Genomic DNA, 15,679 nt, shown 5'->3' with positions numbered 1-15,679 from the left:
CCGCCCTGATATCGTCTAGAGTTAAAAATTTAGATTAATTGGTCAGACACATTAACTTGGTATCCTCAACAATATCGGTGCGTTTTCTTAAAGCTCATTCCTCTTATAGATATAGTTCCCCATCGGAGAGAGAGTAACACCATATTTCTTCCATAATTGGGAAAGCTGGAACTTCATATCTAAACAGTTTAATTTGGACATAACATAACATGTGGACCACAAACATCACTTCGAACCCTACAAAATATAAGGTAGGATTAAATTTTGTTCGCATGATTTTAGTCTTTTCCTATTGCAATATGCACATGGTGCTAACACTTGGCCAAGCTGTATCCTGTGTGTCCTAACTCCAGCCATGTATTCTTAAGGTCATGGTACTGCGACTAAGTACTAATTATTGTAAACAAGTATCGCTTGAGGAAAGTAGTGTATGTATTGGAGCTATTTTGACCAATAGCTGCGGGTTATTTCGCCAAATGCCTTGAAACGTTTTGGTTAAATTACCAAGCTATCTTTTGCATGTCCGTAGCAGTATATTGCTTCAATAATTGGGGAAGCTAAAACTTTAACAATTTGGACCACTCCATCACTTTCGGTACCTAGCTACTACAAAATAACAACGAAGGATTTTGTGTGCATGATTTAGTCTTTCCTATTGCAATATGCAAACGTGGTGCTAAACACTTGGCCAGGAGTAGTGTCCCAACTCCAGCCAAGTATTCTTAAGGACATAATTTTGCGACGAAACTCCAAAGTACTAATTATCGTATGATTTGACAGTATGGTACATGAAGAAATTTATAGTGTATGTATGTATTGGAGCTATTTTGAGGTTGTGACATTTAAATTTACCACCGACTTTTTGAAACTATATCTAACAAATCTCAGGCCATTTTTTGTTGATATATTTTGCACGTTGATAGACTATTACCAATCTGTCTTATTTAGATAAGTGAAAAGCAAGGAGAAGAAGAGCAACTTCTTGTTGTGTGTGTCAATATCTAACCATTTTGCAAGTCATCATTTTTGTTGACTCTTTCTCAGTTCTCACCAAGATCTGTCGAATCTTACTAAGAAAATTATCAGTGAAAGCTATGAGAACGTTAGCAACTCCTTAATTGGTTGTGGTTATTTTCAACACAGAAAGGACTTTAGGGTAACGACAGATTAATAAATGCGAAAACGATGCGAACTGTTCGTGTTAGAACACGTGTGAAAAAGGGAAAAACATATAAAAGAGAGAGGAAATCCATACCTACCGTTTAATTAGCTCTTTTACTTTTGGTACATACTTCCTACGTATCTTGCTCTAGGGCATTCTAGATAAAAGTCATGTTGGTCCCTCTCTTTTTTTATTTATTTTTATTTTGGTTCGGGAGATTAAATTGATATATTAAAAGGTAAAAGAATTCGATGGAAACTTAGAGGTCATTATTCAAATGTCACTCAACTATTTCAAATTATCTATTAAAGTCATTTTTCTTTCGTCTGTAACAACAAAGTTACTTTACTATGCATATAACGCTCAGAAGGTTACTCAACTAGATTTTTCAAATTTTTGATTGTCAAATACCTATTTTACCCTCTAAATTATCATTTTTTTTAAAACTTTTTAAATATTATAAGTTTTTTCTCTTTTTAATCTACATTGTGGACTTACCTATAGAAAAATATATTTTATTTATAAAATAAAAAATAAAAAATTAGTTTTCAGCTCATATAATGACAGAATAATAATATAAGCATAAATTTCAACCATATATAATGTATATTATAAAAATACCTTTATTTAAATAGTTATTTTTATATTACGTGGATGGAATATATATTTTACAACCTTTATTTTCTTTCATTCTCAACTGTGTAAATAATTTTTTTAATCTTTGATGTTAATACTAAAATTATTACGAATAAATTATTCTAATTAATTTTTTTACTATACTCGTTATTTTGTTATTCTAGCATTATATATGCTTAAATACTTTTTATTTTTTTAATTTATAAATAAAATTTATTTATTATATAGGTAAGTGCATAATATAAATTAAAAAGGAAAAAATTATAATATTAAAAAGTTAAAAAAAATAAAAAATAAGATAAATATTTATAATTTAGAGGGTAAAATAGGTATTTGACAATCCAAAATTTGGAAAATCCAGTTGAGTGACCTTATGAATGCTATATGCATAGTTAAGTGACTTTGGTGTTACAAAAGAAAGAAAAGTGACTTTAACAGATAATTTGGAATAGTTTGAGTGACCATTTGAGTAATGGACTCTGGAGACTTATGCCATGACATGTAACATGCATGTCGGAGTCGGTTCTGAGTTTAATTCACTCTTTATTTTATTGTTGTTTTCTTTCTTTTTCTCTTCATTTTACCACTACTATTGCGTAAATGTATGCAGACAATGTATAGTTAGATTATGCATATTAGAGAAAGCAAAAAAGCAAAATTAAAGTCTGTCCTTTAGTGGAGAGAATATTTCCTACAAATTCTTTTAAATAATTTAGCGGATTATAGCCATAGAAAAAGTTCATATATATCCTTTAGTGCATGAATACTCTATCTACCCAAGTTTTTCAAACTCATCAACTATAAATGCATAACAACCGAATTGACTATTCTTTAATATATGTCAAAAAAATGAAAGCTTGTCCTTTCTCCAAAGTTTTCAAGGGGGAGAAATATGATCCAACTAAACTCCCTAAGATTGCATCACATATTCTACTCACGTTTGCTTTTCGTCTTCCAAATAATGTGAACTCTCTACAACAACAAAATATTTGGGGAGTTGAAGAATTGGTTTGGAACCATCCACCAGTGCCGTGTCCTTCTTAATTTAAGTGAAAGCACTTTTCAACATTTTAAATTCAAACTCTTCTTAACGCTCCTTTCACAGCTTTAGACTTGCTCAACCCCACCATTATCAGACTTTTTGTCCACATTGATCAGCACAACAAAGTAAGTATTTGATTACTATTAGTATATTTTATGCTTATCTAGCTTATGATCAGCACAACAGAGAGTGGTGCTTATAAATGCCGTCAACTTCAAGTAACAACTAGCTTTTGCATTTAATTCGTGTATCAAATTTCAGAGTCAATTAAATGAAAAAAGCAGGATGCCAACTCTAGTTTGAGAAATTACAAGCAGCTCGAAGCTAAACGTTGCTTCAGCATTTCATGTGGACGATGATTAATGGGAAGTAAAGGGAATTAACAGATCGTACAACTAGTTTCACATTAGAAAGAGCAATATTTTAAATAACTCGACCGAAGTTCTCCTACCGCTAAATGCCTTCATTTTTTTTATAAAAAAAAAATACCAGCTTTTAAAGTCTAGTTAAGTGACTTGAATTATGACGTGTTTGTGCACATGACTAAATAGTTAGATACAATCATAAACATTTTTGTATACGGTCAAAAACCGAGCTTGCCTTTCGTATGACTAATCGAGACTAGAACATGATAGACAAAGGTTCAACCTCATGTGATATCGAGCCCTGGTGCGAAGTTAGATTGCCGGGATCATGACCTAGAGACCGATCAAGATCAAGATCGGCCAAGATCGAGATCGAGCAAAATAGAGACCGATCGAGATCAAGATCGGCCAAGATCGAGATCGAACAAAATAGAGACCGATCAAGATCGAGATCGGCCAAGATCAAGGAAAGCTTATCGAGCCAAAAAACAGAAAGCCGAAATATCCGCAATTGGGCGAGAATTTCGGCGAAAATCTCGGCGTATATCAAGGCGAGGCCAATTAATTAATCTATCATGGAATTCCTTATTGTATTTAGAATTATATTTAGAGTAAGACTTCCCTACTATATAAAGGGGGTCTTATCATTTGTAGAAGAAGAACATCCACGCAATACAAAGCTATATACTATCTTCTTTCGGCTTTCAATATTTTGTTACTCTGTTCATATACTAGCGGAATCTTCACTTGGTTCGAGGGTGATCGAACTTTTGGACCAAGGCTAATTGATTCACTTGGTTTGCATTTATTTCTTTTACAGTTGATTTCAATATTAATATATATATTTCTTCAATTTGTGCCAAGTTATATCACGTATCCTTAGAGCCGCGTATAAATTAAATTATTATCCGTTTTTCGGATAAATAATTTGGCATCCACCGTGGGGCGAAGGATAATAGTGGTTATTTGTTATAAATCTCTATAAAATACATAATTTTACACTTGCTCTTTGAAGTGCCTTTGATTTTAGGCTAAAGATGACGAACTCTCAATTACTGCCCCTGCATATCGACAACGGATCTGGCCATCAAGGTGAGAATAACAATGTGACGCTCGGTGATGTAAGGCCACCTGTTGACCCCGTTGGGTCGTAGATCCGATTGACGTTAATTCACATGTGGCCATCGAGGCAAACCAGCATACTGGTCCCGAAAATAACATCCATGGTGGAACCCGATTTGCAGCTCGAAATACCCAAAATATCGGAGAAGACGGGATCAGCCTACGCATGATCTTTGAAATGCTACAAGCTCAACATGTAGAGATAGCTCAGTTGCAGAGCCAAACCCAGGCATCGAGTAGGGCTGAGCCCGGTCCACCCCAAGAAGTCACCCACAGAACGGGGCTTGCCGTGGTAAGGTCGAATGAACAAGAATCGGGGACTAATCCCGAAATTATAAAAATGCTCGAGGAGCTGACAAAACAGATAGAGTCAAGGGAAAAGAAGATCGAAGCAAACAACAAGAAGGTGGAAACTTATAACTCCATGGTTGATCAGATCCCGGGGGCACCACCAATATTGAAGGGTTTGGATTCCAAAAAGTTCGTACAAAAGCCTTTACCCTCGAGCGCGGCTCCCAAACCGATCCCCAAGATTTATTTTATTTATGACTGTTTCTAAGTGGGTTGAAGCACAGGCCTTCGAGAAATTTAGGGAGAATAAATTCATCGACTTCATTTGGGATCACATCATATGTCGATTCGGGATTTCATCCGAAATTGTGTGTGATAACGAAAAATAGTTCATTGACAGCAAAGTAACCAAATTTCTCGAGGACACAAGATCAAAAGAATCCTATCAACACCTTATCATCCCAGCGGAAACGGGCAAGCCGAATTAACCAACAAAATCATCATCCAAAATCTTAAGAAGAGGCTAACCGACGCCAAAGGAAAGTGGAAGAAAAGTCTACCCTAAGTTCTTTGGGCATACCGTACAACCTCGAAGTCCAGCACCGGGGCTACCTCATTCTTATTAGCTTATGGTGCCAAAGCTCTAATATCGGTCAAAGTCGGAGAGCCGAGTATCCGATTCCGATATGCAACAAAGGAATAAAATGAGGAGGCCATGAATACGAGCCTAGAAATATTAGATGAAAGACGTGAAACCGCCCTCGTCCGCCCAAAAGTAACGGATCGAGAGATACTACAATCGTAGAACCAATCTTCGATATTTTAATGTCGGGGACTTAGTGCTAAGAAAAGTCACCCCCAACACCCGAAATCTCAATGAAGGGAAATTGAGTCCGAATTGGGAAGGACCGTATCAAATTTTCGAGGTCACCGGAAAAGGGTCCTACAAGTTCGGAACGATGAATGGGGAAAAACTACGAAGCAATTGGAACATATCTCACCTAAAATGGTACTACTGCTAAGGTACGCCCCTTTTTCATTCCTTTTCATATTAACACTCGCAGGTGACCGACAAGGAACGATGATGGACTTTTTCAGCGAACGACATGAAGTCTATAGGTCTGAAAGCGTGTTGCACTCTTTTTTCCTTAAACCGATTTTTGTCCCAAATAGGGTTTTTCGGCGAGGTTTTTAGCGAGGCAAGCCCGATTACGAATTAGCATCAAAGATCAAACAATATCCGAGGTTCCTTTGCACTCAACCTCGAATGCTGGGGGGCTATCCTCGAATATGTATTTATCTTCGAATATAAACTCTAGCGAGGACACTACTTCATTAAGGGAGGGTCTCAATGGTCAAAATGAACCGCGCCCACGTAGATTGCTCGAGCCTTGTTTTGATCAAGAATAAAGAGAAGTACCTTCCTTACAAGCATCTTATACTTTAATTGTTTTTTACATCTCTTAAAAAGCTTCGTACTTCCAAAAATAACGATCCTAAGGGCAATACTTAACCGGAATATGAACGATCGCTCCCTCACTCGGGGACTGTCGTCCGACTCAAATAGCCCAAGTCATCGGACCTCGGGAGCAAAAGACCTAATAGGCAATGCCCCGATTTCTGAAGGTCACGGCCACCCCACTCGAGGACTATTATCTCGGGCAAGCCCGGATAAAACGGGAAGACAAGCTCAATGGGTAGTTTCTGGACTAAAAGGCTACGGCCAATTTAACACGGTTCGGAGACGTCCGAAGTCCGTAACAAAAATAGTCCTTCGAAAAAGAGAAAATTCTTTCACAACCGGTTCTAAAGGCTACCCTCGGCAAAAATCTCAAACTTAAGATGTTTTTGGGGAAAAACTTTGGTAACATCGAACCCCAATAACGCCTTAACCCAGAAAGGTAGTAAAGACAAGATTTGTTTGAACCCTCGAACACAACCTTATTTTACGTTAAGGCATTTTCGACCTTTGTAAATACAAATGACAAAGCAAAGGAAAAATATGAGAGCCGAAAAGGAAAGAAAAACCTTATATTTATATACAATAGTTTTTTACAAAGGCCAAATATGTCTAATACAAAAATTTACAACTGCTAAAAAAAGGCCTCAGAAAAAATGCAAAAGATAAACAAAAAAAATTCTAAGTGGCTTAGTCTTCATCAGAGGTTGCATCTCTATCCTCGGTATTTTCTCCATCTTCGGATTCACTTGAGCTCTCGGATCCTTCCTCAGAGAAGGCCAGCCTCCGGGCCCTGGATTCCTCTGATTTGGCATTTTCGATCTCAGCCATAATATCGAAACCCTAGACATGAACTCCCTCGAGGGCTTACCTTCGAGTTTGCCATTTTGCATGATCTACCATGCCCTTGGCCTTGGCCTGGATGGCCTCGACGTCGACCCTAAACTGGGCCACTTTGGCATCAACTTTTGTGTTGGCCACGGTCACCTCAGATCTGGCCACGGCCACCTCAAACCTGGCCACTTCAAGTTCGTTGTCCAAGCTTGCCTTATCAGAAACGGACAAATCCAACCGAGACTGAAGCTCCTTGATCTTCTCGACCTGCACCGAGGCCTTCTCTTTTGCAGCTGGAAGCTGGGTTTCAGCCAACTCCAATTGTGCTTGGATGGTTTCCTTTTTAGAGGCTAGCATATCCATGTTCTTTTTGAATTCTTCCGCCTCGGCCTGTATCGCATCTACCTACGTCTTGAGCCGTCCGATTTGTTCGAACCTCTGCCGAACCTGTAGAATCGGATCGTTAGTAGTTATCTACAATTCATCTTCACTATCGTGAAGAACTCAGAATACCTGCTCGGCCATCTCGGCATGTTTATCCCGAGCCGTCACTAAATTGACATGAAGCTTCTCACTGAGAAGCTTGTAAGTATCATTTTTCTCAGTGAGGTCCCGAACCTTAGCCTTGTGCTCCTCCCGGATTCGGAGGAAAGCCTCATGATGCAACACCGAAGACTGCAAAGAAGGAAGAAGATGTTAGAATTATCTACAACTCTGAGTTTAAAAGAAATAATAGAGAGACCCTCGAAGTTACCCGATTCATAGCATGTTGGGCCTCATTAAAAAGGCAAGCGGCCCCCACCGCATTCATCACAGCTTGGTCTTCCTCAGTCACCAAGGATCTAAGGTAGCTAGCAATCCCCACGGGGGGAGAGAAAATTCGGGCATCCTCCGGGATAGAAAGAACTATATTCCGCCTACGGTCGGGGATTAACACTTGGGACCAGGAATCGGTCCACCAGTTTTGGGCTCGATGAAGAACCGGTAGCGCCCGTTGGCGGTACTTTTTTCGGTACCGGTAAACCACCAAACCCGGTGGAATCCTCCGAGGCAGCGGACTCAAACCCATCCAAGAAGCCATGGATATCGGTCGGCCCCTGAATACCTTCGTAAGAGCGACCTTCCAAGCTATTGGCCTTGCGGATCATAACAGACCGAAATCTGAGGGGATCTAGAAATATCGATCAGTCCGAGCTCGTCCCTCGAGATATCTTCCGCTGCTCGGGAAACCTCGAGCCCGGTCTCTCTCTCGACCATCTCAGCTTGGGACGTAGTGGCTTCAACTCTTTCTGGTTCAGGAACTATGGCTAGAGCTCCCTCACCAACCTCCACCGATTCGGAGGACTTTTGTATTGAAATACGAGCCCGCACATAGGCCACTAGTTTAGAAATATCTTCCTCTTCAGACTTATACCTTAATCGGCGGATTCAGTCCAAAGGCATATCACCAGTGTCCCCCTTGGGCTTGCGAGACTTCCTCGCTGGTTTTTTCTTTTCCGAGCCCGGGGAATTCAGAGCTTCTTTTCTCTTCTTTTCTTTGGCCTGCTTCGGAGCAGATGGAAGGACTTCTTCGTCACCAGATGGGGGCCTCATCACAACATCCTTCCCGAGGCCTACAAAGGAAAAAAGGAAAGTAAGCAAGAGAAGAAGCTCGAACGATAATTGTTCCAAGAGAGAAACTCACCATGATTGCGGGCCTCCCATCGACCTTTCGATAACTCCACCCAAGCACGCTCGTAGTATGTTTTTTGTGACACCAGGCCCTCAACCCATTGCTTGAGTTCCGGAATCGGTTCCGGCATCTGGGCCACAACTGCAATCCCAAAAACATAGATGAGGAAAGAGGATAAGAAGTAAAACAGCAAAATTGAAGTTCAAAGGGAAATACTACTCACGATTCATGTTCTATTTCTTAGGAAATGGCATGTCTTCAGTAGGGATCAGGTATGAAGTCCGTATTCGGATAAATCGGCCCATCCAACCCCAATCACAAGTTTCATCTATGCTCGAGAACGGGGATTTGTTGGTTCGATGAGCAAGATTGATCAGCCCTCCTCGATAGAGTAGGGGACTGTAAAGGCGTATAAGGTGATCGAGGGTGAAAAGACACACCTCGATTTTTCTTGTGAAGAATCGGAGGAGAATCACTATTCTCCAAAAGGAAGGATGGATCTGGCCGAGGGTCACATCGTATCTCTTACAGAACACGACGATGACAGGGTCTAGGAGGCCCAACGTGAAAGGGTAAGTGTAAACACTTAGGAACCCCTCCACGTGGGTAGTAATCGATTCCTCAGGCGATGGGACTACCACATGCTTTTTGCCTCAGTTGCATTCCTCTTTCACTTTGTCGAGGATTTTCTCGGTGATTGAGCACATGTACCTCGAGACCGGCTCACATCGGCTTGGTACCGCGGAGGCCTTCTCGACCTTAAAGTCAATAACGGTTGGGCACCCTACTAGAACGAATTCCTCAGGGTGGGGTTCTGCCGCAGCCTCTCCACCGGTGGGTCGTGATGAAGAAGCGACCTCTTTTTGCGGCACGGTTTTAGAGGTTTTCGCCATTAATAAACAAGGGAAAAGAGAATTAGGATGGTATGTACTTTGATTGGAGTTCTAGAAATTTGAGCGTGAAAATTTTGAAACAAAGGGATTTTCTAAAGAAGAAGCAAGAGTAGAAAGAGCCGTGAGTGTAAAGTTTGAAGGAGGAAAGCTAGGGTTCTTATAGGTTGTTGGTGACGGTTCGGAACCGGTAATGGCCGACCAGCAACTGATATGCATTTAATGCCTTGGTAACTGGACTGACGGGATATTTCGTCGCATATGTCATAATCGGGCTCGTCGCTGACGTCATTCCTCATCGAGTCGGAGTTCGGAAATTCATATCGTTTCTCGCCATCTTCTTTCCGAGAAACGATGGGACTATTTGTATACTGTCAAAACCTAGCGTGCCCTTCGTATGACTAATCGAGACTGGAACATGATAGACCAAGGTTCAACCTCGTGTGATATCGAGCCCTGATGCGAAGTTAGATTGCCGGGATCATGACCTAGAGACCGATCAAGATCAAGATCGGCCAAGATCGAGATCGAGCAAAATAGAGACCGATCGAGATCAAGATCGGCCAAGATCGAGATCGAGCAAAATAGAGACCGATCAAGATCGAGATCGGCCAAGATCAAGGAAAGCTTATCGAGCCAAAAAATAGAAAGCTGGAATATCCACAATTGGGCGAGAATCTCGGCGAAAATCTCGGCGCATATTAAGGAGAGGCCAATTAATTAATCTATCATAAAAATTTTTATTGTATTTAGAATTATATTGAGAGTAGGACTTCTCTACTATATAAAGGGGGTCTTATAATTTGTAGAAGAAGAGCATCCAAGAATACAAAGCTATATACTATCTTCTTTCGGCTTTTAATATTTTGTTACTCTGTTCATGTACTAGCGGAATCTTCACTTGGTTTGAGGATGATCGAACTTGAGGGTCACGACTAATTGATTCACTTGGTTTGCATTTATTTCTTTTACAATTGATTTCAATATTAATATATATATTTCTTCAATTTGTGCCAAGTTATATTATGTATCCTTAGAGCCGCGTATAAATTCAATTGTTATCCGTTTTTCGGGTAAACAATTTTACAAGGATAAAAGAGGGAAAAAACCTTTAAACCATAACTTAAATTAAATTTTCATCAGTAAAAAACAAGATTTATAATCTAGTGATATGGATGGAAGTATTCCATACAACTAGTGTGAATTAATATAATATGATCAAGGTTTCCTTTAGGGGTTTAAATTTAATTTCACAACTTTCTAATCCATCTCAATCGAATTATCTAACTAGTAAATCATCTTTGCTTGTCTTGTGCATGTACCCAATAACAGAGTTGAATTAAACTACTTACCAACTCAATCAAAATGAACAAGTACCAAAAAGAAAAAAGAAAAATAGTCACAAGTAATTCAACCAGGATCAAGTCTTTATTTGATTAGGATTGTGTGTTCAAAAGAAAAAAAAGACATTTACAAGCCAAATGTCGAAATTTACGAGAACAAGGAGGCAGAGAAAGGGTCTCATATACATAATACCATTCAATTCCCTCCTCTTTCCCTTTCAACTCCTTCAAGCAATTATTTTCGTCCTTGCTTTTGACTCTACTCGATTATATGTATGCACCATACTATAATGGAATAACAAACAAAAATAAAGGTAAAATATCAAAACAAACCATGTCGTATGCTCCTTTTTTGTGCCCAAGAATAATAATTCGTATATTTAACCAAAAGATGGAAAATCACAAGCACCACTCTTTGATGCAAGTAAAATCCCCCCCTTTTTTTTTTCTTCAATTAATAAAGTGGGCACAACAAACGTGGACTAGGCACAGCCACGAGTCGATTAGCTCTTGGAGCAGTGAGTCCAAAAATATCATCCATTTTAAGCTCACTTGGTTTCATACCATCTGGCAATTCCCAAGTAAAGCAATGAAGAAGATGGGCCACTGCCATTTCTAATGCATAAAGCCCAAGTTGCATACCGGGGCAAGACCTCCGACCCGACCCGAATGGTAAAAACTCAAAGTTACCTCCTTTAAAATCTGGCACACCTTCTTTGAGAAACCTAGAAGGTTTGTAAGTTTCAGGATCTTCCCATGAATTTTTGTCACGTCCAATGGCAAATGAATTTATAATAACGTGTGACTTTGCCGGAATATGGTAGCCGGAGACGGTGGATTCCTCGGCGGTTTCATGAAGTAGGAGAGGGATTGGAGGGTGAAGTCGTAGAGTTTCTTTTAGACAACATTTTAAGTACGTTAATTTTTCAAAGTCAGATTCTTCAACTTTTCTGTTGAGTCCGACAACGTTGGCCAGCTCTTGTTGTACTTTTTTAAGGTCGTCAGGACTCCTCATAAGCTCTGCCATGGCCCATTCTATTGCAGAAGCCACTGTTTCTGTCCCTCCAAACATTACATCCTGCAATTTTTTCAGAGTTTGGTGCCAATTGTTTAGGAAGTTTAAATTCTATACACCCACGTGGTAAAAGAATTTATTTATAATAAAATCACCTAAAAGATAACAGAACTAGTTACCTTAAGAAAAAACAGACGAAACTGTTCCAACAAGATAAATTAATTAATTTTTATATTATATGTATAAAAATTAAGTAAATATTTATGTTGTTGGTGGGGGTTAGGTAGGAGTAAGATTAAGTGATTAACTACAGATTTTACATCGTTTTCAGGGATAGCTTAGTAACCAACCGTGTTAAATTGAAACATCAATTTTCAAAGGGATAATGCACCAAATTTTGTAGATAGGCTTTAATTGGCTAGTTTTAAATTTTAGGAGTATTATTATTTTTAGCCCGCGTCATAAACTATTTATATCCGCTAGCCGAAAAAGTGTATAAAATTTGTATAATTTTTGTATATAACATATAGAATGTATATATATACAAAAAATATACAAATTTTATACATTTTTTCGGCTATTATTTTTACAGCGGCTATACAGTGTCATTTTTCTTAAATTATTTTAATCATAGAGTAATTGAATTTAAGGGACACAAATGAATCGATTACTACGACATTAGATCAATTTTCTCATGGTAACTATATTCATTGGCTTCATAGTGTGTTTATTTTTTATTGTAAGTAATTAGAGCTATTTTTCGCATAAAATATTTCAGTTATTGTACTTGCAAGTTTTGTTACCTACTCCATTCCATTTTTGTCACTTGGCAAAATATATATGCCTAAAGTTGAATAGCATCTATGCTGTATCAAGACTTGGATCCTTATATAGAATAACGGTAAATGGTAAGTTTGTCAAAAGACAGACTTGAAAGAATTTACTAACTACAGGCTAATTAATTCCTTTGTTTTTAATTCTAGAAAACTATAGATTATACCCGGGACATTAACAATCAAATGACTAGACAAAATCGTAATCATATTTTGTGTCATGATATTGAGATATTTCAAAGACGAATGATTAGAGGCCAGTGAGTTACAGGAATTATATAGTTTACATTTGAAAGTGAGATCTTTTTTCAGAAGAAAATTAATTTAATAAGTCTCGCTAAGTCATGCTAAAATCATAAAAATCAGACCCCTCATGAAAACCAACTTATATTGAAAAGGAAGGGGGTGACAAACTGAAACCAATATTTACTATTTAGGCTATCAAATTTCTATTTTTTGTTCTTTTCTCAAATTGATTTTCTGATGATTGACAGAGTTTAAGGAATCTTGTTATTCTAAAAACTAACCTACTTTCTGCTGTCGAACATAAAGGCAACTTAAAAATTTACCAAAACCTGCATGCATCTTACAAAAGAAGATTTAAACAAATACTACTACTACTAATATAAACTTAACACATTCGAGGAAAATTCACGAAATACATTTGTCACTTACGCTTCAATAATTCTTGATAGTTATATATCAGCTGCCAGAGACAGCCGTGTTCTTTAGCTATTAGCAAATGATTCAAATCGTAAATTAAACTTTCTTGTTTTGCATGGCTTACGCCACCGCTATATAATTAAGGAAACTCTATCTTTGGACAAAATTTTCAAGATCAACTTTTTGTTAGACTACTCTCTTTAACTGTTCCACTTTTCTTGAATATGTGACTACCAAAAAAGATATTAACTCCGTTCGTTAATCTATTTTTCTTTTGGTCCGTTAAAAAAGAATGATTCCTTTCTAAATTTGGAAATAATTTTGCTTAAACTTACAATTCTATCCTTAATGAGAATCTTTTATAACCATACAAATACTCTGGCCCCTTTTTGAATTATTTAGGATTACAGATTCCAAAAGTTTTCATTTTTTCTTAAACTTCGTGCCTAGTCAAACGGGTTCACATCAATCGGAACGGAGGGAGTAAAAGATATATATATATATATATATGGGAAAGCATTAGGGGATATTTCTTTGCAACTTACCATGATGATAGCTTTGATATTATCCTTAGTAAGCCTGATGGCATTCTGCAAATCTTCGGACTCAGTTACTTTTGCTTCCTCACTGTAAAAAGCTAAAAGCTCATCAACCATATCAGTTTCTCTATCACCACCATCATCAGTTCTACCATTAACATTAGCTTTCTTTCTCATAATATGGTCATCAATAATCGAATCAATGAACCCATCAAGCGATGCTCTAGCCTTAGCAAGTCTAATATTTAGACTCTGCTTACCAACCCACCCTAGCCATGGAATAAAATCAGCTATATTGAACGCACCAAATAGCTTCGAAAATTCTTGCATAATTTTAATGAACTCGTCTTGTCCATCTTCAGAACAAGTTCCAAAAGCAGCTCTGTAGATAATATTACGAGTGAGACTGAACACAAGTTCACCTAAGTTGACAGCTGTGCCTGTGTTGGTTGTTACAATTCTAACCATGGAATCCACTTCGTCACGAACTGAATCCCATGACTCAGCTCGTTTGCGGCTGAAGAGTTTCATAACACATAGTTTTCTCATCTGACGCCAGAAGAGTCCATAGTCAGCAAACGCCATGTCTGCACGGTCGTATGTTAGGTAACTTATGGCTACGGTCGCTGGACGGTTCGAAAATATGACGTCGTGTTCCTGTTGAAACATAATGTAATTAATTAAGTACTAATGAGTACCTCTTACATTTACATATCATCTAAAAAGATGTGTACAGGCCGGTAACTTGTCATAATAAGTGAAATTGTGTAAAAATTATTTAAGTTAAATTATTCTAAGTTTTTGGATAAGATGGTCAGGCCGTACCTGTAATACTTGGCGAGCTTCGTCTGGACCGGAGACTACAATTTTGTGGACATAACCCATTTTGAGGTGAAAAACGCCACCATATTTTTGGGCTAGTTTGGCAAGGCCACGGTGAGTTAACTGGTCCATCATCATCATGTTACCAATCAGAGGCCAACCAGTTGGACCTGGAGGCAAACGTTTACGGCGAGATTTGGAGAGAAGGAATAAGAAGAAGAGAGGGATAACGAAGAAGAAGAGCATGGGCATAGCTTGTAAAGCTTCAAGAAGAGTAGTGCTCATATTGTTTTGCATTATCATCTCTTTCATTATTATTATTCTAAATCTCTCTCTTCTTTGTTTTTTGAGTGGAGGTTTAGGAGATAGTGGTACTGGAGAGCATAGGAGATAGGGGATAGTAAACGTGTTGTATGATGAATTTGCAACTCAAAATGATTCTATCTGTTTTAATTTTGGGTGGATATGATGGGGTCTTTATATACAAATTTATCTGGTAAAACTAGTTCCTGTCGGTACCAACTTGGCGTAAATACTGTTGTTAGTATTGAAGTGCTGTGAACCCTCTTATTTGGAAGTGTAACCTAGTAGAAAGAACATACCATTAATCTACCTTTTTAGTCCGTTAAAAAATAGGCACATATATTTTGTGTAGTTATAAATTATTGCATAAAGGTAAATTATTTTCAAATAGGGAAATAAGTAATTTTTTTTGGCGCGGACTAAAAAGGAAATAGATTCACATAATTTAAAACGGAGGGAGTATAGTTTTTTTAGACCACAATTTGAATTTTATTTTTTATTTTTTATTTTTTAAACTCCGTATCCGATAAATTAACTTCACATAAATTGAGACGAGGAAGTATATTATTGTCTCAACAGTTTGTATGTGATTAGTAAAACTAGTGCATTAAATTGCAGAAGTATCATTACATTAGAAGTGAATATGAATTAAACCCAAGTTTTTAGTGGTTTACGTTTATACAATGTC

General features: G+C 37.9%; 1 protein-coding gene across 1 annotated transcript; it reads right to left on the bottom strand.

Annotated features, from left to right (window-relative positions):
- Window positions 1-10,879: 10,879 nt before the first annotated feature.
- On the bottom strand, window positions 10,880-15,139 carry LOC104109108 (cytochrome P450 84A1-like). The gene is made up of 3 exons (XM_070195254.1): window positions 14,692-15,139; window positions 13,873-14,523; window positions 10,880-11,894 (listed from the first exon to the last, which is right to left on the bottom strand). The coding sequence occupies exons 1-3, from the start codon at window positions 14,998-15,000 to the stop codon at window positions 11,271-11,273; spliced, it is 1,584 nt and encodes a 527-aa protein (XP_070051355.1). The 5' UTR covers window positions 15,001-15,139; the 3' UTR covers window positions 10,880-11,270.
- Between the last annotated feature and the right edge of the window lie 540 nt (window positions 15,140-15,679).

This window comes from Nicotiana tomentosiformis, chromosome 2 (genome assembly GCF_000390325.3).
Source record: "Nicotiana tomentosiformis chromosome 2, ASM39032v3, whole genome shotgun sequence".
Taxonomy (NCBI): domain Eukaryota; kingdom Viridiplantae; phylum Streptophyta; class Magnoliopsida; order Solanales; family Solanaceae; genus Nicotiana; species Nicotiana tomentosiformis.
This window is presented reverse-complemented; position numbering and strand designations above follow the sequence as displayed.

Bases quoted from the DNA above. Each gene is read 5' to 3' on its own strand.
- LOC104109108 (XM_070195254.1), bottom strand. From the start codon at position 15,000: ATGAAAGAGATGATAATGCAAAACAATATGAGCACTACTCTTCTTGAA. The intron at 14,524-14,691 runs GTACGGCCTGAC...ATGTTTCAACAG, and splicing joins AAGCTCGCCAAGTATTACAG to GAACACGACGTCATATTTTC. The intron at 11,895-13,872 runs GTAAGTTGCAAA...AAAAAATTGCAG, and splicing joins ATATCAAAGCTATCATCATG to GATGTAATGTTTGGAGGGAC.